The sequence below is a fragment of the Blennius ocellaris genome (genome assembly GCF_963422515.1).
Source record: "Blennius ocellaris genome assembly, chromosome: 8".
Taxonomy (NCBI): Eukaryota; Metazoa; Chordata; class Actinopteri; order Blenniiformes; family Blenniidae; genus Blennius; species Blennius ocellaris.
The window spans coordinates 11256652-11279532 of record NC_137657.1 but is presented as its reverse complement, the minus strand read 5'-3'; the positions used below and the strand labels follow the sequence as shown (position 1 = coordinate 11279532).

Below are 22881 nucleotides of genomic sequence, written 5' to 3'. Positions count from 1 at the left end.
AAGATTTATTTTGAGAAAAGAAGGAGTTGTTTTCTTGAACTTTTGAGAGCGGGCGTTACGAAGATTCCATTAGAAAATGTAATGTTTGTCTGATTCTAATGATATCGTCGTGCTTTCAGACAAACAGTGACGCATTTTGATGCCACTAAGGCCTGTTTTTAACCGATATTAATCGTTAATTGAGCAATGCGGTTGGGGTAGATGTATCCAAAACACCCCCCTTACCCCCTCCCATCCCGTTTATACAACAGGCAGACCCCCGGTCTGAAGCAGACATAGATCCGCACGTCGCCTCGTCGGTCCAGGCCCAGGCAGGCTCTGCAGTCTGCTGACTCTCATCATCATTATTATTGTTATTATTCTTCTTCTTTTTTGTTGAAAATTGTTGCATCATCCCAGAAACCATGGCAGAAGCGGAGTTACACACCTTCACCTCGATCATGGACGCGCTGGTTCGCATCAGTGTAAGTGTGACGCTCCTTTTATTAGCCTGCACATTGCAACCATGTGCGTCGTTTTCAAGATAAAAAAAAAAAAAAAAAGACTGCTTTACTGTATAATCGAAGCTTAGATCCGTTTGAATGTACGTACACATTATTAATAAGGCTTTAGACATTGTATGGAGTCAAATGGAGATTGGCTGCTGTTTGAAGCTGTAGCACTGTCTGTATAAACATAGGAACAGGGCCACAATATCCAAATAATCTGCACGCTGACACTCGATGAAATGGATGTTAATGACTAAAATTGGAGGTATATTTTGGTTAATGGTGGCTTTTAATGCTTCCTCCTGTCAGGGATGATGCTCGTTGTCATAGAAACGGGATGCTGCGTATAGTATAGCTGCAGCCATAAAACGGGGCCTCTCCATCCAACAGCAGAGATCAGCACCCACAAGCCAAACCCCCACATAAAACTATATGTAGTCTTATTTTAGGATTGTTCAGCTCATGCCTCTTGTGTAAAGGCTCGCTATAAGTTACGGTTTCCTTGCACTTGCTTAGATATTGCTGAGGAAGTTAAAGCGACTCTTCTCCTGAACAGAGGTGGCTAACACAAACTGCAAGCTGGAAAAGCAGTTTCTCTCTCTGTTTATGCTTCCTCTGCTCTGTAACATCCTCAGCCTACGCAACCTCGGTTCACCTGACTCTCTCGCTCCTCCTACACAATCTCACACGTTTATTATGTAGGTGACAGCAGATGTAGACTGTGAAGAGCAGTGGTTTCCTTATTCATTCCACTGACTCAGCTTTTTTTTTCTTTTTTTTTTCTAACTCCTATCCTTGAACTTCCTCCATCTCTTCCTCTCCAGTCCAACATGAAAAGTATGGAACGGGAGCTGAACTGCCCGGTGTGCGACGAGATGGTGAAGCAGCCCATCCTCCTGCCCTGCCAGCACAGTGTGTGTCTGCTGTGTGCGGCCGACGTGTTGGTACAAAGAGGCTATCCTCCTCCAGATCTGCCCCCGGAGCCCCACTCGCCGGCCTCCACACCCAACACCCGGTCCCCACGAGGGGCACGCAGGCCCATGCCCCGGACACCAGACCGCTTGGAGCACGTCCTCAGAACAGGTGAAGGAGGATTTATGTGTTTTGTGTGAGATTTAACAATTATTGATCGGTTGAATTCATATATCATGCATCTCCCGATGAAGATCACTTGCTACACTGAGGTATGATTAACAAATGTGAAATGAAGGTGTATTTTTGGGGGGAAAAAAGGAAAAAGTTGAGCTCATATGAGAGAAGAGACGGATGATCTCAGCACCGGTGACCTAAAGAGATGATGGGTGTACCATGATGTCACCGCCGCTCTCGCTCATCAACGAGCAAGCTGACACATCAGAATAGTGCTGATTTATGCATTCAGCTCATGATGTATATATAAATATAAATATGGCACATGCCTATGGTGTTAATAACAATAATAGCAATATTGTATATATTATGTTACTTTGTATTCTATCCTACTATTGTCAATGTGACTATGTGCACAGTGTATATGTTCCAACCAAGTTTTCCATCTTTGTTCCCAAATTCCTAAGAGAAATACATCAAGTGGTGTTTTAACTTGAGAGTTCGAGATGCTTCACTGAAGCCAAGTACCGAATTACAACATCCATCCTCACTAGCACTTTATCCAACTCTGGGTCACAGAAGGCTGGAACCTGTGTACCCAGAGAAATCCCGTGCACAAATTATAAATTTTTTAGTCCTTCATTGTCATCAATTTAGAGTATTATTTAGCAATTAAAAAAAAGAAAATACAGAAAAATAGCTTCACTGAAGCTCCAGTTTCTCAGTTTCTCCTCTATGTTTGTGTCTCCTTCTGCGTCACCTCTCCCACACCTGGACCCCAGTGTGCGGGACTTACCCGGGGCGACGGCGGAGAGAGGCGGCCCCTCCCCCCATGCTCTTCCCATGCCCTTCCTGTCAGGAGGATGTGGAGCTGGGAGAGAAAGGCTTGACAGACTGCCTACGCAACCTCACTCTGGAGCGCATCGTGGAGCGGTATGCACATGTGCAAAACATCATAAATCTGGAGCGTTTACTGCAGGTCCGGGCCGCGCCTTGTGAGAACAGACTGTTACTGTTGTGGTGTGTTTCAATCCTGTCCTATAACGATATCTCGTCATCATCCTATTAAACAAAGTAGCAAAATGAGCCAGTCAAGATTGTGCAGAGGAAAACACTAACCAGTGCTGCAGGCAGTGAATAAGTAAGCGAATGAAGATTTAAGTCAATAGTGTTTTATAAATGAGACAGAAAATCTTTTGCTGGAAGGAATTTCAATAATGAATCCCTCCTTCACCACGGGCCCAAGGATTTACTTCAGGAGCTCCTTGCATCAGGCAGCGTTATCTATATATCTTATAATGTCTGACTCCTATCTAGTATAAAAAGAACTTTTTCAACCGGTGTCCTCGGGGTTGGCCTGAGACATGTTGGGGACCTGAGAAGGACCATTTTTGTGGCTTTACTTTGTCATAAATTGATGGTTAAGAATACATCAAATCACCTAGTGTGCATATGTATAAATGTTATTCAGTTCAATGCAATTTTATGTACATATCACCAAAAACAATATAGTCTTATCAAGGAGATTTTTCAAAGGAAAACTCAACTATTCTACTTGAGGGAATATAAGTTACAGTGGGAATAAAAAAAAAAAAAAATCCCCTTTAAAAGGATGAAACTTGCAAAACCAGGTGGAAACTTTCTGCTTTTCCAAACGGAATGTTATAAATCACTTGCTGCAGTATGCATTATATTTTTATGTCTACCTCTTTCATTTTGAGCTCTCTGAGCACACTGAGTAAAACACTTAAGATTACTTTCCTTTTTTTACCATTCACTTTATATCCGAATGTTGCTTCGTGCTGACATTTTTAAAATGACATTAACTCGAATTGACCACTAGATGACTCTGAACCTAAAGTGTAAAATGAACTGGGAAACAGACACGTGAGCGATTAACTCGGTATCTGACAGCACTGATGATGGCAGATGAGGTAACTGCGACGGCAGGGAGGACGACACGACGTTAAAGTCAGACACACACATGAAAACACAACATAACATAACCCTTACATGAAACAGGGACATGACAAACAAAGGGACAACATCAAAATACTAGAAACATAAAGGAACCACAAGGGAATAGCACATCAGGGAAACAACTCGAGCCTTGCCGAGAAAACAAAGCACAGCGCCACAAAGAAGTAGTTTAATAAACCACATGAATAAATGTTCTGTGCATGGATGGAGTTTTTCTTTCTCTGCAGACGATGTACTAATCCAAGTGCCTGGACAGATTGTATTTCTGGTTTTATTTACATTTCTTATGTGACGTTTTAGGCGCGTTTGAAAGAAATTCTATTATTCCATAAAGAAAACATGGGATTATTACTGATTTTTTTTTTGCAACGGGACAATTACCTCAGTTCTACCGTCAATTTCATTCAATGCTAAAGTAATAGTATGGCTCACACAGAGCACGGATTTCAACATATGGGAGTCTGTTTGAGATGACATCAAGAAAAAAGAAACACATCTGTTTTTGAACACTTTTTTTTCCACTCATCCACTTTCGCACAATGTAGTAAGTTTCATCATTTTATTGCACGACGAAATGAGTTCAGACGGCCACTCCTCTTTGTTCCTCTCGCCGTCTCACCTCCCCGTGTCCTTCAGGTACAGGCAAACGCTGAGTCTGGGCAGCGTCGCCGTCATGTGTGGTTTTTGCAAGCCTCCTCAGTCTCTGGAGGCCACCAAGGGCTGCGCAGACTGCAAGTCCAACTTCTGCAACGAGTGTTTCAAACTCTACCACCCCTGGGGAACCCCGCGAGCTCAACACGAGCACATTCTGCCCACCAGCAACTTCAGGCCAAAGGTTTGCAGGCTTTTGTGTTCCATTATTGCCACGTGATGCACGATAGCCTTGTTCCTGCAATTTCTCACTCGGCATTTGTGTTCCAGGTGCTGACATGCACAGACCATGAGCAGGAGAAGCTGCAGTGGTACTGCCGTAACTGCCAGCGGTTACTCTGCCAGCTTTGTAAACTTCGGCGTGTTCACCACGGGCACAAGGTTTTGCCTATAGCACAGGCCTACCAGGCCCTGAAGGCAAGTTTGAGTCTTTTTACAGTATTAGAATCTTGAAGTTGAGCAGGGGGGGGGGTCATGCAGCATCAACCTTCTATTTGGTCTCACAGGAGAAGATTACCAAGGAAGTTAATTACATCCTGGCCAATCAAGGGACGATTCAGAGTCAGATCACTCAACTGGAAGGAGCCATCAAATTAATGGAGGTGCACAGTCTTCTTGTCCCACCGGTCTCACAATATACTGTAGAATTCACACACTTTGCTGTAACTAAAGCTCTCAAGGCTGAGGGGTCTTGTCCTGTGGCTTGTATTTTCTCAAGACAGCTCCTCTTGACTGAAATTGGTTTCCTCCCTCTTTCTGCTCTCTTTGCAGGCTAATAGCACCGTGGCTCTGCAGCATATGACTCACTGTATTCAAGATCTCGGAGCGACGGTCGCCGAGCGTCAAGGGACTCTGGCCTTGGCCCTGGAGGGATCCCGCAGCAGGAGGGTGGAGGCCCTGTCCACTCAGGTCTTTGAAAGGCAAGGGCTACTGGAGCAAGAAGGTCTGATGGCCTACACTCAGGAGCTGCTCAAAGAAACCGACCCTCCCTGTTTTGTACAGGCTTCCAGAGTAACGCACAGCAGGTAGTTACCGACCGAACCCCAACATTGTGTTGTGATACAAACTGTACACTCACTGGACTCAACGTGTTCTCGCCTCTGACTCCACACCATCATTCGTTGAGGTGAAAACTAGTATCCAGCCGGTTTTCAGCTTGTCAGGAGGAGAAAGAAAGATATTGTATATGTGTTGAAAAGTAGCGTCAACAGAAAAACAAATCCAATTCCACCTGTGTAACTAAAATAAGTGGGTCATTTCAGCGATTTTTGAATGTTCACTGTTTTACATTCCGTTCGTTCTTTTTCACTTAATGTGGTTGCGTATCTTTCTCCACAGGCTGGTGAAGGCAATAGAGAATCTTCAGTGTTTCTCTCTCGCTGCGGATCCCTCCTTCGGACGCTTTCACTTAGATGCATCTAAAGAGGTGAAGCTCATCAACGGCGTGGCGTTCATACAAGGTAGAAGTCCGGCTAATTCATCCCTGTGAGGTGAACCATGCTCAGTGTGAAGACGGTCACATAGATAAAACGTGTGTGTGTGTGTGTGTGTGTGGTTTCCTCTCCTCCCCCTCAGCCCCGGTGGCTCCGGTTATCGACACTCAGAAGACCCTCGCCTACGACCAGCTGTTTCTGTGCTGGCGCCTCCCTCAGGACTCCGCTCCAGCTTGGCACTTCTCTGTGGAGTACCAGCGGCGAGCGGGGGGAGCGGCGGCCACGTGGGGCGGCACCAGATCCCCCAACTCGGCCACGGTGTGGCAGCGGCAGGACGACGTGAAAGGCACCAATGCCGTGATCGACCGGCTGCAGATGGACAGCGTGTACGTGCTCCGAGTGAGAGGCTGCAACAAGGCCGGGTTCGGGGAATATAGCGAGGAGATTTACCTCCACACTCCACCGGCGCCGGGTAAGATACCGACAAGTAACCAGATATCTCAGTTTCTCCTTTCTCTCACTGCGAGCATCTCTTCTTCAGGTCATTTGGAGTTATGCTCTTTGAATAGATTGATTTTAAGAATTGAATTTTTACTATGAAAACTCATGAAACAAGTTTGTTTCCATTTAAAAACAAAACAAAAAAAAAGCAAAATATTTGTGCCTTTCAATGTGTTCTCATTTTTTTTTATTGATTAACTAATCTTTGACTTTTTTTTTTCTCTCCATCATTTGATTTTCTCCATTCCCACCATTTTAGTTTCTGCACAAAGCCTTCCTTTTTTCCTCTGCGTTCGAGCGTCATCCCATTGCATCTTCTATCTGTGTTACCACAGGTCTGCCTTTCTGCACTTCAAATCTTATTTCCTGTTTGTGGCTATTGTCCTTTGTGTTCCCTTAGAGATTCAGCTTTCTTTAGCGAGAGGTGTCCAAACAAAGTCTGAGAAAAATTCTAAAATCTGGCCCACATATGAAACTTGCACTTCACGGTATCGTACTTCTGTGTTAAGAAAAAAATAGCTTCACGGCAAAATTAAACTGATTAAAAGTGATTGTTGCTGTTGGCTGCTTTCGTTCTTTGGCAGAACAAAAGTAACAGTCAAAAGCAAATGAAGTGACTTGCTCATGTGGAATTGTTGGGTTTTTCTCTGTAAAAAGTGCCGAGAAATGACTGTGTTGTATTTGGCGGCATATATTTACAGTTCGTTGTCTTTGGTGGTGAACGTTTAGACACCCTCGACCTGAACAGTTGAAGCAATTCACTGATCACTATTTTACTTGTAATCTTTCTGTTCATAGTGCTTGTTTGTCATATGTACTTCTTCCTTGTAAAGCCATCTTTCCCAATTTAAAAAAAATATCCTGAATACACTCCTTTCTTTCATTATACTGTATACTGAGACTTGCTGTGATGTCACTCTGTCCAGGCTTTACCATCTAACCCCTCCTCCTCTCTCACTCCTTTCCTTTCCTTTCCTCGCCGCCTGTTTTTCCTGGTATGACGTCTTTTCCTGTGCTCCCAGTCTTGAGTTTTTCCCTGGACTCTCGCTGGGGTTTGCACGCTGACCGCTTGGCGCTGGGCCGAGGCCAGACTTACGCCCGCAGCGTGCCAGGCCTCTCCCTCCTGCAGGCTGCCGATCGCATGCTCACGTCTTGTCACCTGACCTCTGACCTGCTGGTGGGGGACTTGGCCGTCGCTCAAGGCCGACACTACTGGGCTTGTTCTGTGGAGCCCGGCTCCTATTTGGTAAAGGTGAGAGGAACACGTGTCGACTGTACAGTTTATAACGACGGGATGAAAACAGGAAGCTTGTACTGACTCTAAAAGGAATCGATCAAAGCATTTCTGTATTCTTGTTCCTTTCCTTTGCAGGTTGGAGTCGGGCAGGAGGCGAAGCTACAGGAGTGGTTTCATCTCCCCCAAGACATGGCCAGCCCTCGGTAAATATGTTCTTCTCTTGCAACTATTGATTTTAAATGTAATTGTTAGCGGCCGCGAGTCTTCCAAGACCAATTTTGACAGTAAATATAATGCACGGCGCCACAAATGTAGAGGTGAGTGAGAACGCTGTCATATTGATTGGCAGATGTCTTGTTGACTCAAGAATTTCGCGTGTCATTCCCCCTTTGTAGAGTGACACGAAATGTCACTTTCTGCATTCTTTGAGCAACTGTTATCGATTTCAGTTATGCGGTTTGTCCACATGGAGGCAGTATAACCACACGAACCTACGACTAGCAGACCATTAACTGTTGAACGTGATGTGAACTGAGTCAGTATAAAGTGTCTCCAGTTAAGTGCTGAGCCATGCGTCCTATTCTGCTCCCCACCCCAGCTGTGACCCAGACAGCGGCCATGACAGCGGGGGGGAGGACAGCCAGGACTCCCCTCCCTTCTGCTTTCTCACCATGGGCATGGGCAAGATCCTGCTTCCTCAAGGACACGGTCACACTCAGAGCCAGGGTGACAGTCAGAGCCAGGCAGCGCTGCACTCCCACAGCAGCGGCCACGGTCATCTCCCTCACCCTCCTACGGCTCCCGTCCCACCGCGGCTGGGCGTGTGCCTGGACTGTGACAAAGGGAGGGTCACCTTCTACGATGCCCACTCCTTACGCGTCCTCTGGGAGGGACACTTGGACTGTTCTGCCCCCGTGTGTCCAGCTTTCTGCTTCATCGGCGGCGGAGCCCTGCAGCTGCAGGACCTTGTAGCCAGCCGGAGCATCGAGGACCCGCCACCGCGGAGGGTGACCATCCAGACACGGGCCACAAACCTGAGTAAATAAGCACGACGTTCAAGGGCACCGTTCTGTCCAAGCCCAAAGTTTGTCTTCTCATGTGTAAAAGTTAGACCCGGTATATACAGTATCAGGGCTTTTCAAAGTGTCGGGAGAGGAGCCGCCACCACCACCAACCAGTAACATTGGGGTTTTTTTTTTTTTACATCCTCTTTTATTCTCCTAATTAAGCAATTGAGCCAGCCGGCCAAGTTAAGACAGCATGAAATGATGCAGAAACACAAGGATTAAAACATCTTCGAAGACATATTATCAAGTTCAATTGACCAGATTCAATTGACTTGTATTCATAAGACATTATGGTTAATGACTGTTGCCATTCAAAGGCCATGAAAAGCACACCTTGTGCTAGTTAGTCTCATAATTGTCATAATCGTTGTAATCACTTATTTTACAAATCTTATACAACCGATTCAATTGTTTTCATGAAAGGTTATTACATTTTTCTTTTTTTTTATCCTTGTTGTATCTTTTGTGAGGCCCACTCCACACTTTTAAAACCACTGGTATCTCTATAGATTGTGAGATTGTTTAATGCGAGTTGATGTCTCCTTTCCTTGATATTGTCAAACGTTGATGCTCCACTGAAATATGGCTATATTATGTCTTTCAATGTGACTTTTCAGGTTTGACTATGAATATCTGACATTGTGTTGCGTTTGAACTCTGCTTGAAAAATATCAAATTTCTCTTTTGGCTTGATCTATTTAACAATTTGACTTCCTTCTTTCTCCTCCACTTTGAAAGGCTCCGTTGGACATTGTGGCTGAAATGATTTCAGACTATGCAGAATTTTGTTGCCAATATCTGAATAGCAGGTTAAAAAAAACAAAAAAAAACCTCTTTGTAGGAATTTGTTTCCAATACAAGATGAATTAGCCCTCCCTTTACACTTGTATTATCTTGTCCCAAAGTCATCGGACGCTTTACAGCTGCATGCAAGTGTAACTTAGATTTGTAACCTACATATATGCAGATAATTAACTGTCACACCTCGGATGTACTGTATGTTTAATTTTCTATCTTAATTTTGTATGTAGCTCCTAGAAATGTCAATAATGTGAATACAAGACAGATTCAGAGAATGTGAATATCTTTTTTTTTTCGTTCTGTGAATTGTAACAGGCTCTGTTAGGATCACGTATATCAGCATTTAAACACATGAGATGTTTCATTTGTCTTGCAGTTTAGAAGAAGTGGTGTGGCGTTTCTGCTTGGGTTCACTGCTCTTAGTCGCCTTTATTTATTCAGATTATAACACAAATGAAACTGGAAAACAACTGAGGTTTTGACACACTTGCGTAGATCCTGTTCATTGTTTTACTTTTTTGACAAGTGAAACATGTTGATGAGTGATTCTTCTGGTTAAACTGTATTTAAGTGGTTTGCACATACATATTTAATAAGGTGAAGAAAGAGCAGTGAAAAAGAGAGAGAGAGAATAACTTTGAAACTAGAAGACATCTATTTTATAAATTCTAATCGACATAAAATGGGCCATTTTTTTGTTGGTTTTGTTTTTCCTGCTGCGATTGAGCGTTGCAGTTTATTTACTCACATCCTTGAGGTGATCCAAGTTCATGTTTTGTGAATGTGAGAGCCCATTTAGCACCACACTTCAATGAAAGAGTTTCTAGAGTAATATTTTCAAATTGAGTGACTTTGATTGTATTTTGATATGAAACATGGATTTCTGTCTCGAATGTGTGTGTGTGTGTGTGTGTGTGTGTGTGTGTGTGTGTGTGTGTGTGTGTGTGTGTGTGTGTGTGTGTGTGTGTGTGTGTGTGTGTGGTGACGTTCATGCTTTCTGTGGTGATGTACGTGTGTGCTCCGTCTCCAACGACTTGTGCAGATGCCTTGACTTGTGTTCCAGCACAGCACTTGAATGACTTTAGACTGTAGCATCTCTCTCGAATCAAGACCTGCTGATTCAGGCTTTGCCTCGATGGCAGAATGTTTCTATCATGTCATGGGGGAAAAAAATAAATAAAAAAATAAATAAAAGACAGACAACTGCAACATGAAGTCACTTTCTCCTCAATAAGGAACACAACAGACGAACAACAGAATACATGTTTGTACTTATATTTATGATGTACCGTCAACTAAACTGTGAAAACGGATACGATTCATTTCCCTTTAATCTAAATGAAGTCATCTCACTGCACTTTACATTCAAATCAAATACCAAGGACAAAACAATCCCACAGAGCCGCAGGAAGAGAGCAGACTACAAGAGAAAGACAGATTGTTAGTGACGCGGAACATTGATATATGAATGTATAGGGAGTGATTTAAGAGGGTCTGAACCAGCAAGTGATCCAGGGTGATCTGAGCCAAGACTATAAGATTTATCAAATAGGAAAAGTTTTAAGTGTGGGTTTGAAATTAGAGACTATGCCATTCAGAGCTAGAACAGCTGTTTCCACAAAAAAAAAAAAAAAAAAAAGGAGACTCGTAATTGAAAAGTTTGCCTCCCAATTCTACTTTTAGAAACGTCTACAGCCTCAAATAAGCAGCGGTCCAAGAGAGAAAAGTTTTCTGTGTGGATGATGTAGTGCTCGCAGCAGTTAAACATGGTGGACACTGGAAGAGTTTTACAATTTTATTTAGATTTTGAGTCAATTAGGTGAAACTATCCAGATGTCATGATAACTGGTGAATCTTATGTAAGTCTCCTTGACGTAAACTACCAATGTTTTGTTATTGTCATTTTGTTGTTGCCTTGCAGCTGTAATGAAAACCTTGTTTTTGGATGCCATACAGTTGTCATATTTTGATTGATTCCAAACAAAAGTCAAGGACACGTCGCATCTTCAAAAGTGTTTGTTTCCGGCATACATGTGAAGGCAAGCGTGCCAGTAAACACGTGAGTGTGCCAGAGTGACTTGAAAGATAAATAGGATCCTTTGTGCCACAGGGTTCAAATAAAATCAGACTGCTTTATACGGAGTCCGGTCACACCTTAGGAACATGTGATGGTAACGCGTAAAAAAAAAAGCACAACAGCCGTATTATTGGAAAACACCTGATAAAGGAAGGGGCGCGAGTCAGACAGTTAGTGGTTTTAACCGGCTATTATGAGCCAGACAAAGAGACAAAAAGGTATGTTCCCCTGGAGTGGAAGAGTTAGGGTGGTATTGCATAACACCAGGGTGTGTGTGTGTGTGTGTGTGTGTGTGTGTGTGTGTGTGTGTGTGTGTGTGTGTGTGTGTGTGTGTGTGTGTGTGTGTGTGTGTGTGTGTGTGTGTGTGTGTGTGTGTGTTTCAATAAAACTTGGGTGTTACAATCAAAGCAGATCTGGATGTACCTGCATTCGGGAGGCGGGCGGTTTTGAACATGACCAATAGGGGGCAGCATTGTTTGCACGTTAAGAATTTTCTTCAGACATATTTTTCTTCATTTTTTTCTGTACAAGTCAGCAACAGGTGCACCCTGTGTCAACACTCGGCTTGTCTGGTCACAAAACTGTGATGACATGTTGGATACTACCAGTTAAGGAACATTCAGCTTCTGTTTGGAGTCTTTCTATCAGACGTGCTGCAATTTTGGCCACTTTCTATGTTTTTCTTTTGCATTTGGTGAGCTGGTTAATTTGGTCCCTATGAATCCAATATAATCAAAGTTTGTCATTTTCTCTTGTTTTACAACTCTGTATCAATGGTGACAAGAATGAGCCCAAAATAAGAAGAAGAAAAAAAAGAAAACCGCCACAGGAAACTCCCAACGGAGCCAAAACATCAAATCTCCATTATCCTCTCATTAATTTGTGGGGAAGTGTTTTCTTTCCCTTTTCGTTTGACCTCCTCAGGGCTCTGGTTTGTTATGTTTGCATCATGTCTTAACAACTGGTCTGTTAAGTTTACACATGTTTACCAGACAAAACTGCTCCCAGCACCAGTTAAGCCAGTATTTGTATGTTTGCACGCAAGCATAGCCATGACTCACACAATTTTCGACACAATATAGTTGTGTTATTTTCCAGTTAAGATGATTTCAGAAAATCCCCAATTGGTCATGCTGGTGACAAACAATAGAAATGTCAAATAAATAAAAAAATATGAGGAATAAACAATTCATTCACTGTATCTACAATATCTGGAAGAACAAATACTGTGCTGTTTTCAACACACAGCACAATTCTTAAGCATAAAAGTATTTCAAAAAAATAGAAGATGATCATTTGTAATGAAATGTACATTTTCTGTTAAAACAATAAACTCACTGGCCACAAGAACGAAAAACAAAAGGTTTGAATATGAATTCATTTTGGGTGTTTACTCAGATTTATGATTTTCACCGGAGTGAAGGAGATTACATGGTGAAGACTGCAGTTAAGAGTAAAATGACATACTTGGGAAAAAATACTTGTGCAAGTACCAAAATACTACTTAAAACACAGTAATGTGATTATTTGTATTTCGTTACTGCCAACCCTGGGTTGAAAACTGCTGAAAATCAGATAGACAAACTTGCTCTGGTTCGTGTTTAAAGTTGACTGAACAAAAATGATGAGATGCTGAGAACCATGAGGGGATAACTTCCACAGGCAAAAATATTTAGCAAACTTTCAAATGTGCATACAGTGCAGGAAGCTGCAGAAATGTTAGGGTTTTTTGTTTTTTTTCCTAGTGCAAGCAGAAGCTCCTGGTCCCCTGAACAGCTGTGTCTCCTGTCTTCTCTCAGCACCTCTGCACATCACAGTCCTGCAAACCCACACAGACACGCACGTCTCCCATACATGACATAACAGCCCCTGACTTAACTCCGCAAGTTCCAACTGGTTTGCACCTTTATTAAGAAGCGAAACGTCTGTGGGGCTGTTAAGTCTAATTTGGTGTCTGCCACAAGCTTTTCAATAGTAGGTTGGTTTTTTTTTGCTTTGTTTTTTCACTGCATTCAATTCAGCATTCATGTAATCGAATGCAGCTCCGGGTTTACTATTGAAAAACACACCCAAAACCACTATGACACACACTGACACATGCACACAAACAGACACACAAATCTGTCACGAATGTGTGTGTTCTGGGTAGATGCCAAGGCGAGAGAGCATGCTCAGACAGGACCAATACCCCTCAGGTTGAGTGACTATTTACGTCTAAGATTGAGCCATTTTTAGACTGGAAAAACATTACCTCCTCACGAAGTCATTAACAATAGGCCAGGCTTGATTTTTAATTGTGGATTGAGCAAACTTTAACAAGCTTGCTGTGTTTCCAGTTCAAAATTATCTTTTCAATTGGACAAGTGTTTCATTATTCTTACATCTAACAAGATTTTTCCATGGCTATAAGTTCTTTGGTATGACTTTAATTACATTTTTCTAAATTTTTTCTAACACTCCCTTTTTTTTTTTTTTTTGGTACACTTGTGTCAAGCACAGCCAGTGACTCTCACACAAGCTCCACTCGTAAAAGAATGGGGTACCTGACAAATGATTTATATCAACACTGAAACGTGTATGTTCATCCATGCTGACAGGGCTTTGGTCCGTGGGCGCTCCTCTGACAGTTTAATGACTGGCTGTCCACATATCAGTTCACTCGCTGCTCTGATTCGGGAGAAAAACAATCTGGGAGTCGGAGCCAGGACAGCAGGACGGTCTATCAGGCCATATAGCCACACTAACAAGTCTTAATACACACCAGAGGGTCCGCATTCATTTCCCTTCTGTAGCAGGCGTCCTTCAGTATTAAGTAGCGACTGCAAAACAGCTGAAGGGAAACATTTTTGCGTGTGATTGTGCACGCGAGGTAAAAGGAAGGTGGTCTTTGTGTGTGTGACCCAAAGTGCATGCACTCGTCTCACGTGCAGCCACCAGGCTGCAAGGAGGAAATACTGATTAAAAAAATCAGCCAAAAAAAGTGTGGGAGCAATTAAAACTGCAGGAATAGAAAACTCCTTAGTGCTCACTGCACATGGTCCATCATAAATACCTACAGCAGCAACTGCTTTGACAAACAAGACAGTTCAAGCATGCACCTGCACAAAAACAAACTCATGAAGAGACAACTGTGACAAACAACTTTGTGCCACATGGCTTTCCCTGACAAGCATATATGAGGGTCAAAGGGGAGAATATGAATCCAATGAGAGTACAGGGTGCATGCAACACAAGTAATTAGCTTTTAATGTGGCTGCTTCATTTAAAAAAAACAAAACAAAAAAAATCGTATTTCGGTTTTGCTTGCACTTTGTATTCAGTCTGTCTCTGCACAGTCCAGGTTGAGGACCAAAGGTCTTTTGTGGTCGTGTTCTTTGGATCGGCGGCTTTTAACTAACTCTTAAGATTCTCATATGTACCTAGAGTTTGTGAACAACAAGACTGAAATTATTGTAACAGATATTTTTCACTTATGTGCAGTAATTTTTCAAGATTGTTCCCGTGTCCCGTTTCATTATTGATGTTATTTCCATTTAAATGTACTTCCATAGGAAATAGACCTGGTCACTCTGTTATTTTTTTTAATTTTTGTTTTAACAATTTTAAATGTTTTACAGAGACATGGCCGTCCGACTACTTGCTAAGGTCAGTGAAAAATCCATGTGCTCAACCAGTGACACCAATTCTCATTAAAATAATTTAAAACAGTTTGTTTGTTTTTATTTAGAGGCCTGCACATTCCTGAAGAATGAATATTCAACCATGTTCTATAACGTGTTACTTTTATCTGGGTGTTGCAGATGACATCTTTCAAATCTTGTAAATAAACGTTTATCTGAACCCGATCATCACTGCTGGTGATTTAGATCTGATGATCATAACAGGCAACTCATTTCTAAAATCATTTAGAAATAGTCAAACGCTCTGACTCTCCTATCTCAGAAAAGATACAGACACACACACAAAGGAGGAAAAGGACTCGTGAGGTTCCAGCAAGGAAGAGGAGGAGGAACAATAGCGGACCATGGGAATAATTTAGAAAAACAAGTCAAAGGAGGAAGACGACAGCAAGTGCTGGGAAGGGTGAGGGGCTGACAGGAAAACTGAGAGAAGCACATTCCTCTTTCCCTCTTCTTCTCTTCAAAACAGCAGCTGGGACAGGTGTGCTTTTACTGATGGTAGAAAGTGCACAAGCTGCTGACTGCCTCCCAGTGTGCAGTGTGTAGGCCGTGTGTGTGTTTATATGCTGAGTGTGCACACTGTCGGGCTGTGGCGTGTTCGCGGGGACTTTGTTGTGTGTAATTACAAAGGGGGGAGGAAACAAAAATAAAACAACAACAAAAAATAAAAAATAAAAATCACAATTTACCCATAATGGTGGAAATAGACACATTGAATGCACATGCTTGGTGCTTGTGGAGGAGACGCTGCAGGAGAGTGTGTGTAGGAGACAACATACTGGATATACAATGTCCGATTGTACATACGCCTATGTTTAAAAGGATGTGTGCAAAAGTACAAGAGTCAGCGTGTGTGTTGTTTAAGGAGACAGTCTCTACTTCAGGAAACAGAGGGATCCTGTTTGTGAGTTGAACTCATTGTTCAGCAACCCCCCCCCCCCCCCCCCCCCCCCACACACACACACACACACACACACACACACACACACACACACACACACACACACACACAGAGTTACTATTTGGCTGTGAACCAAAGACCTGTACTCATCAGTGTAAAGTCCACGCTTTGATTTCTTGACTTTGCCTCTTCACAACAAAGGCCCAAGTTTCTAATGAGGGGTGTGGCTCACCAGTCCATCCGACTCCATGCATTGTCCATCCAGTCTCTTTCCACATCGAACTCTTTTCACCAAGATAACAGCCAAAAGTCACTTATTTTCTCCAAGACGCGTCATTTGTTAATTTGTACAGACAGCCCGGACCTCCTTCTTCCTAATGACTAATGTCTATTCACAGAACCTCCACTTACTGCTGGGCTCTGACTCATCGTTGGTGTTATCCGGTTCTGGATCTGTTTTCTGTCTTTTAAGTGGACATGCTGTTGTTCTCAATTATAAAACAAGATACACCAGCAAGTTGATAGGAATGACAGTGTTACTGCATTCTCTACAGGGTTGCCATGAAGATTTCATTTTTTGTATGCACCTTGCAGGAAAAATTTATTTTTTTTCTGATGAGTGGCTCTTTATTTCTTTCAACCTGTACACAGAGAGAAGGTTATGAGTTCAGTAATGAGAAGGCTTAGTGACACATAGGGGAAAAAAACACCTGCAGCTACATGGATGATCTTCCTGTGCTTCATAATGAGAGATATTTATTCAAACTATGGAATAAAAACTGAACAGTGGCATGGTGGTTACCACTCTGTGCTCAGCCTCTCTGTTGAGTTTACATTCTCTGTAAGTAAATGAGTTTCCTCCCGCTGTCCAAAAGACTTCAGTCTGGGGCGTTTTGATGATTCTGAATGGGACGTTGGTGTGAGTGAAGGTTTACGACTGCCTCAGTGTGTTTGCTCTGTGGTGAAATAGAAACTTGTCCAGGAAGTTCCCCGGATGCCGTAGCGCATTTTAATGATAGTGATTTATTGTCAGCGCAGCAAGGTAATTGCTAGTATTTCTTAATTATCTTTATTTTCTAAATAATTGAAGTTGTGATTCAGAATTCTGGTTCAAATTCAAGTCAATCAATAGGCAATAGTTAATAGTTATATTGTGTGTGTAGAATTGTGAAGAATCCCAGTACTTGTAAGGACTGACAGTTGGAGCTGCTGCATAAATAACCATTTCTATTTGTACAATTTGAAAACAATGTTGACCTGCCTTCTCTAAAATCAACATGAACACATTTAAATGAGGGTGCAAAAATGTTCTTGGTGCATTTTTGTGAAACAAAGCAAGAAGAATTCATGCAAGCAGATTTGTGTGTGGGAGTCCATTCGATAATAGTGTCATACTCCCATCATGTTCTCAAGTACACTTTTGACATGGATTTGATTGTTGTGGGGGTTTGACAGGAAGCCGGGTCTCCAAGATGGATTTATTTACACTCCCCTCCTACACTTAAAAGTACAGTCAGCTGAGCCCTCATTATACCTTTCAGGAGAATAACTTGGAACCCCACACACAAAATACAGTATATATGCAGAAATGTAACCAGGTACTTGATATAAATATGCTGATGGATGGAGGGATGGATGGCATGGGAAAGGCCCAAAGAAAGCATAACTACACAAATAAAGGCTGCTTGAGCTCGACCGTCTTGTTCCATTTCGGGGCCAATCTTATTTTATTGCATTTAGTCTGTTGATGTGCAAAGATCAGAGAGGGAAGAATGTGTAGACAGAGGAAGTGAAGGCCAGGTGTGATAACTTAAAAAAATTAAGAGAAAAGACGAGGCTGAGATCGGGTGTACAGGGTGAAATACTGCTAAAGAGACTGAAATATTGTGTAAATCAAAGTAAAATAAATATTTCTATAGTTTTCCATTTGTGTCTCACTTAAAGATGCTTTGTGATTTTTTTTACCTTTGGCTTAAGAATTCCCACCTTTTTGTTCCCTCTGTTGTGTCTTTAAGCGTATTTATCGCCAACCTACGGTCCTGTTATTGCTTTTGCGTAACACTCCGTTTCAACACAATACTGTGTCGTCTATGTGTGTGTGTACTCTGTCAGGGGCAGGCTCTTTGAGCTCAGGAAGAGCGAGGCCAATGTAACACACACACACACACACACACACACACACACACACACACACACACACACACACACACACACACACACACACACACACACACACACACACACACACACACACACACACACACACACACACACACACACACACACACACACACACACACACACACACACACACACACACACACACACACACACACTGAATGAGAACCTCTGGCGTGGCCTTTCCCACCACTATTCTCTCTGTATCAACATACTCACACAAACAAGCCCGCTCGCACTGCTGCCCCATCAAACAGGCTTTTGTCTCCTTTTGCACAACCACTCCAATCACACACAAAAACACACTTATCACCACACATCAGCATGTAGGCTCATTACTGCACCCAAAACAAAGCATTCACATATCTCGTTACTCCTCGGGTTGAAAAAGAAAAGCTACAATAAAAAAAAACCCCACACTAACCACAATTTTGAAAAGATAATGAATAGAGATTGCTCACGATTAGGATACAAATCTAATTAAATGGCACCTTCAAATATAAAACATCACTTAAGTTGAGTGAATCGGCGCTGACAAACTCGGCTGTTTGATTCGCATGTCCTACTTACATTCAGTTGCGTTTTATAAAGAAAACTTTAAAACTTTATGACAGAGTGACAATCAGCCGCGGAAGAGTAAATATTCGACTTTATTCTTGTGAAAAAATATTGAATAAAATAAAAGTATTCGGAAATATTTCAGAGCAGACATCAATGCCACCGATATGACACAGTAATCTCTTTGCAGGGTTACACAGAGGCACGAGTACAAATTCTGAAGTGATACAAAACCCTCACAGCTTCACCGAGCTGTGCACAAAAAAACAAAAAAAACAAAAAAACACGAAACCAAACACACTGCAGTGTTCCAAATAGGAGATTCACCAAGCAGGATAAAAACCCAAAACCTAATGGAAATAGCAGCCGACATGGTAAAACTCCTTCAGAAGATCTTTGGCGAGTAAGAGATAAGGTTCAATCCAGACCACTGGCTTGAAAACAGATAGCAGGTTATCTGACGTGTGGTCAGATCAGTGAATGCCATTGAACATTAGTGGCAAACAAGAACCCAACGGGGTCAAGGCACTTGAGAATTTGGGGGGGACTTACAAATAGCTGCAGAGAAACAACAGCGGACCTGCATTTAAGACCTCATATACTTTCCTTCGACACAGGTATCTGCTCTCCCGGTTGTACCACATCCAGATGTAAACGAAACACCATTATTGTCACCGTCACCACTTAAGATGCGGTGTTTCTCCTTCTTTTCCTAATATGTCGCTTTTGCCTCATTCGTCTGAAAAGGCAAGTGGCGGGGAAGTTCCGCTTCCTCGTCTTTCAATATTGTAAACAGAATTGTCGTGTTCTAGTTCAAACCGTCATCGCTCACATGTGCAAAGGTTTATATGAAGGCGAGCCGTGACGAAAGCCTCCAAATTTCCAAAACAGATAAAATCTGATCAGGCTGGTGAGGATGCCGGGTGTGTTTGGAACCTGCAATGCAGACGCACACACAAACAGACAAATAGAGAAAGAAATGGCTGCTGGTCATGATCGTTTGAAGACTAAAACAAGGGTGAACTGATTAAAGTGCATATCCACAGTGTCTTACCACAATAAAGTAGTCAACCAGCTGAAGGCCGTAGAGGACCCAGGACGTCGACGTGAAGAAGGTGGCGACAGTCAGAGGGAAGGACAAGCACTGCACATTGCCACTCCGCACTATTCCCACCTGGAATCAACAAGAAGCAAACAACAATTATCCTTTAATCCATTTATTAAACCTGCGACATTCAGAGTATAGTCATCAGCCAATCACAGGGTTCACGGCTTAATGTCCATGTATTTTCTTCAGTCCATAAAAATGTGGACGATGGGGCCTGGAGTTTCTACCGGCTGACACCGGGGGTAAAGGCACACAGAGTTTGGAGTATCAGTCACTTTGCAAAAGTACATTTTTGCATCTGCCTTTACTCCCGGTTTTTCCTCATCACCATCGGCCAGTAGCAGATTTAAGGGGCACGAGAAGGACATATCTCAAATGTACGAATGTATAATTCATGTTAAAATGGTATTTCGCTCATGGAAAGTCCTGCACGTTAAAGGAAGAACATTCAATGTACTCAGATAAGTGTCAATATCACATTATGTGGAATGAGAATAAAACAAACTGTGTCCAAGGAGATGAAGTACAAAGCAGAGACAGAAAATAACAGGAAGGCAGATGAGGAAAAGAAAGACAGGAAACTGACTGAGGGTCATTCAGAGCTGTGAGGCAGATGGAGTGAAGGAGACAAACAGGATGGCGAACGGAACCACAAGATGATAAAAAAGAGACAAAAGAAAGAAAAAAAAGACAACAGGAGATTGATTTTGTTCCCTGCTAAATAGCTGCACACATGGAATGACTAAATTCTTCACTTGCTCTCTGACGTTTGGTGCAGAGGCTCTGTGGACGACATGGAGCGCAAAGAAGACTTGAAGTAAATTTGTTATGGAAATGAATTAGCGATATTACCGGCCACACCCAGTGCTCACATGACATAACAATGCTCCACTACACGTTTTTCAGGTTTGATCGTCACTGTAAATTCTTTGGGAAGACAGTCAAGACTGTATTATCTTTGTGTGCCGCAGTTTCTATTTGATGTCTTAAACCCACACACTTCTGCTGTTTTGGATGGAAGGACTAGAGGCACTCACACACTGAGTTGAAGAGTGAGTAACCCAACATAAACCCAACTCAGGCCACATGGCGGACCAGTGCTTTGTGATCTCACTTGTTCTCGTCCTGTGTGTGGTTTTCTGTTTGCCTTGTGACAGACTGGTGAAATGTCCGGGGTGTACTACCCTGAGCAGGATAGAATGATATAGAGGAGGGGAAAGATGAAATCCACTTAAAAACTAATGTCCAGTCCCGTCTGCATGTTTGCCTGTGCGTGTTGTGTTTGCCAGCAGTGTAAATGAGCCGTACCAGGTCGGCCAGTGGCGACAGGTACATGCTGACAGTGACCACGCTGCAGGTGAGACCCAGCTGGTCGAGCTGAGACTTTCCCACTGGGAGAAATACGGTGAAGTAGAACCAGCCGCAGAACAGCACCGCCCCAGCCACGACAGTCTGTATCAACACCTGTCCCTGAAAACAGACGCCAAACAAAATGAAGCCCGGAATTGGCTTTAGGCTGCGTTTCCTGCAGTAGATTCAGTACACCTGAGGTCAATTTTTTACCTTCTGTCTTGTGTAGATCAAATACATGACGATGTACAGGATCTGGAGAAGTACTCCGATGATGTTGACAAGCATAATTGTTTGGTCTGCCTTCAGCATCCCATAATACAACCAGCCTATGTTACTGTGGAGAGAGTGAGAGAGATATTAGACATTTGATGGTTTTAAAGTTGCATCAGAAAAGGATTGAACTGACTCACTTCAGACAGGTGGTGAGGAAAGGGAGAAACTGGATGTTTTCAGTGCTTTTTGTGTCTCGCATCTTCTGCAAGTCGGTCCTAAAAGCGCAAAAGTAAAGCAAAAAAAGTCAGCAAATAACTCGCAAAAACATGCCACATTTTACTTATTGGACTGTAAAGGCATGATTACCTTAAGATCAGCAGGTATAACTAGCACACAATTATAACCAGTTGCTGTTACAGTTTGTTAACATGGGATATTTAAGGTGAACATGAATTAATAATTAATGGTTTCTGTGAACGTTTAACTTACAGTCCAGTCGAGAACATCCCGACAGTGAACACGATGCAGGCCCATGACAGAAGCGACAGATAATCCATAGAGCGCGAGAAACTGAACTTATTGGAGTATTCAGATCGATATGTGACCAACGATGCCTGCCTTTAACCCTTAACCTTCAGCTGCATGAACCTGAAGACGAGCAGCAGTCACTATGAAGCGCGTCTTGTATTTCCGTGTTTGCAGTCAATGTACTCTGCGTTCCTTCCCGCTGATTGGCTCCAGGATTAGACACGTGGGAGATATTTGTCCAATGGGATAACGAAACGCCACACTACGAGAGTTATGTCACTCCGCGGAGGGAATTTTAAAGGTAAAATTTCGTTTTGTTTTTATTTTAATATTGCAGCCAATTTCTTGACAATATTCTGAAGAATTGTCCTGTAAATCGTATATTGTATTGGGGAAACTGTATAAATGATCAATTGTGATAAAATGGCATCAAAAATCTTGCTGCTTGTTGAGATTTTACATTTACTGTGATAGTTGACATGCCATTTATTGGAGTGTCATCTGCAGATAATGAAGGTTCTTTTCGCTTTTAAGATGCTGCCTCTTATTTTGAAAATACATCCAGTTCAGAGTTGCAATGAGGCCAATTATTCAGTTGCTTTTAATGAAAAAAAAAAACTTGATACAGTTTTTCTCATGTTTCTTATTTATTGAGTGAATTATAGTTTATCCATCTTTGCTTTAATTGAAATACATACCAAGACTCTGCCAGTATTGTGAGGTGTTGTTGTTGTTACTATGTTATTGAGCTTTAAAGCTCCTTCTGTCACGTATATCACTATGTGATTTCTTGCTTTTAGTTTTTAGTTTTTAATGAGATTTGATGTGCCTTCCATCCTGTTATTCAAATGTATTTCCAGATTGTTGTAAAGCACGTTGAATTGACTGCATGGTTCTCCTTACAAAAACTTGTCTACTCTGATGGAACATATTTTGATTTCTATTATTCCTCACTATGCTTGTTTAAATTTCATTTTGTCATCAACTTAGACTTATTTATATTTATAACTGTAAATAACTTATTTATATTTATAGCTT

The 22881-nt window shown here is 42.3% G+C and overlaps 2 protein-coding genes across 2 annotated transcripts; one reads left to right on the top strand and one right to left on the bottom strand.

Moving 5' to 3' along the window:
- Nucleotides 1-363: 363 nt before the first annotated feature.
- On the top strand, nucleotides 364-8584 carry trim46a (tripartite motif containing 46a). Its single transcript, XM_080500961.1, has 12 exons — nucleotides 364-464; nucleotides 1313-1571; nucleotides 2360-2510; nucleotides 4194-4392; nucleotides 4479-4625; nucleotides 4715-4810; nucleotides 4980-5233; nucleotides 5547-5668; nucleotides 5784-6113; nucleotides 7165-7394; nucleotides 7515-7582; nucleotides 7978-8584. Exons 1-12 carry the CDS (start codon nucleotides 405-407, stop codon nucleotides 8423-8425), a joined length of 2364 nt encoding a protein of 787 aa, XP_080357087.1. The 5' UTR covers nucleotides 364-404; the 3' UTR covers nucleotides 8426-8584.
- Nucleotides 8585-18750: 10166 nt separating this feature from the next.
- Nucleotides 18751-21932, bottom strand: slc50a1 (solute carrier family 50 member 1). The gene is made up of 6 exons (XM_080500968.1): nucleotides 21805-21932; nucleotides 21513-21590; nucleotides 21313-21436; nucleotides 21058-21219; nucleotides 19696-19815; nucleotides 18751-19577 (listed from the first exon to the last, which is right to left on the bottom strand). Exons 1-6 carry the CDS (start codon nucleotides 21870-21872, stop codon nucleotides 19470-19472), a joined length of 660 nt encoding a protein of 219 aa, XP_080357094.1. The 5' UTR covers nucleotides 21873-21932; the 3' UTR covers nucleotides 18751-19469.
- Between the last annotated feature and the right edge of the window lie 949 nt (nucleotides 21933-22881).

Coding starts and splice junctions, on each gene's coding strand:
- trim46a (XM_080500961.1), top strand. CDS start 405: ATGGCAGAAGCGGAGTTACACACCTTCACCTCGATCATGGACGCGCTG. Junction 4,393..4,478: donor CCAGCAACTTCAGGCCAAAG/GTTTGCAGGCTT, acceptor TTTGTGTTCCAG/GTGCTGACATGCACAGACCA. Junction 7,583..7,977: donor CAAGACATGGCCAGCCCTCG/GTAAATATGTTC, acceptor TCCCCACCCCAG/CTGTGACCCAGACAGCGGCC.
- slc50a1 (XM_080500968.1), bottom strand. CDS start 21,872: ATGGATTATCTGTCGCTTCTGTCATGGGCCTGCATCGTGTTCACTGTC. Junction 21,220..21,312: donor TGATCTACACAAGACAGAAG/GTAAAAAATTGA, acceptor GTCTGTTTTCAG/GGACAGGTGTTGATACAGAC. Junction 19,578..19,695: donor TGGTTGACTACTTTATTGTG/GTAAGACACTGT, acceptor TCTGCATTGCAG/GTTCCAAACACACCCGGCAT.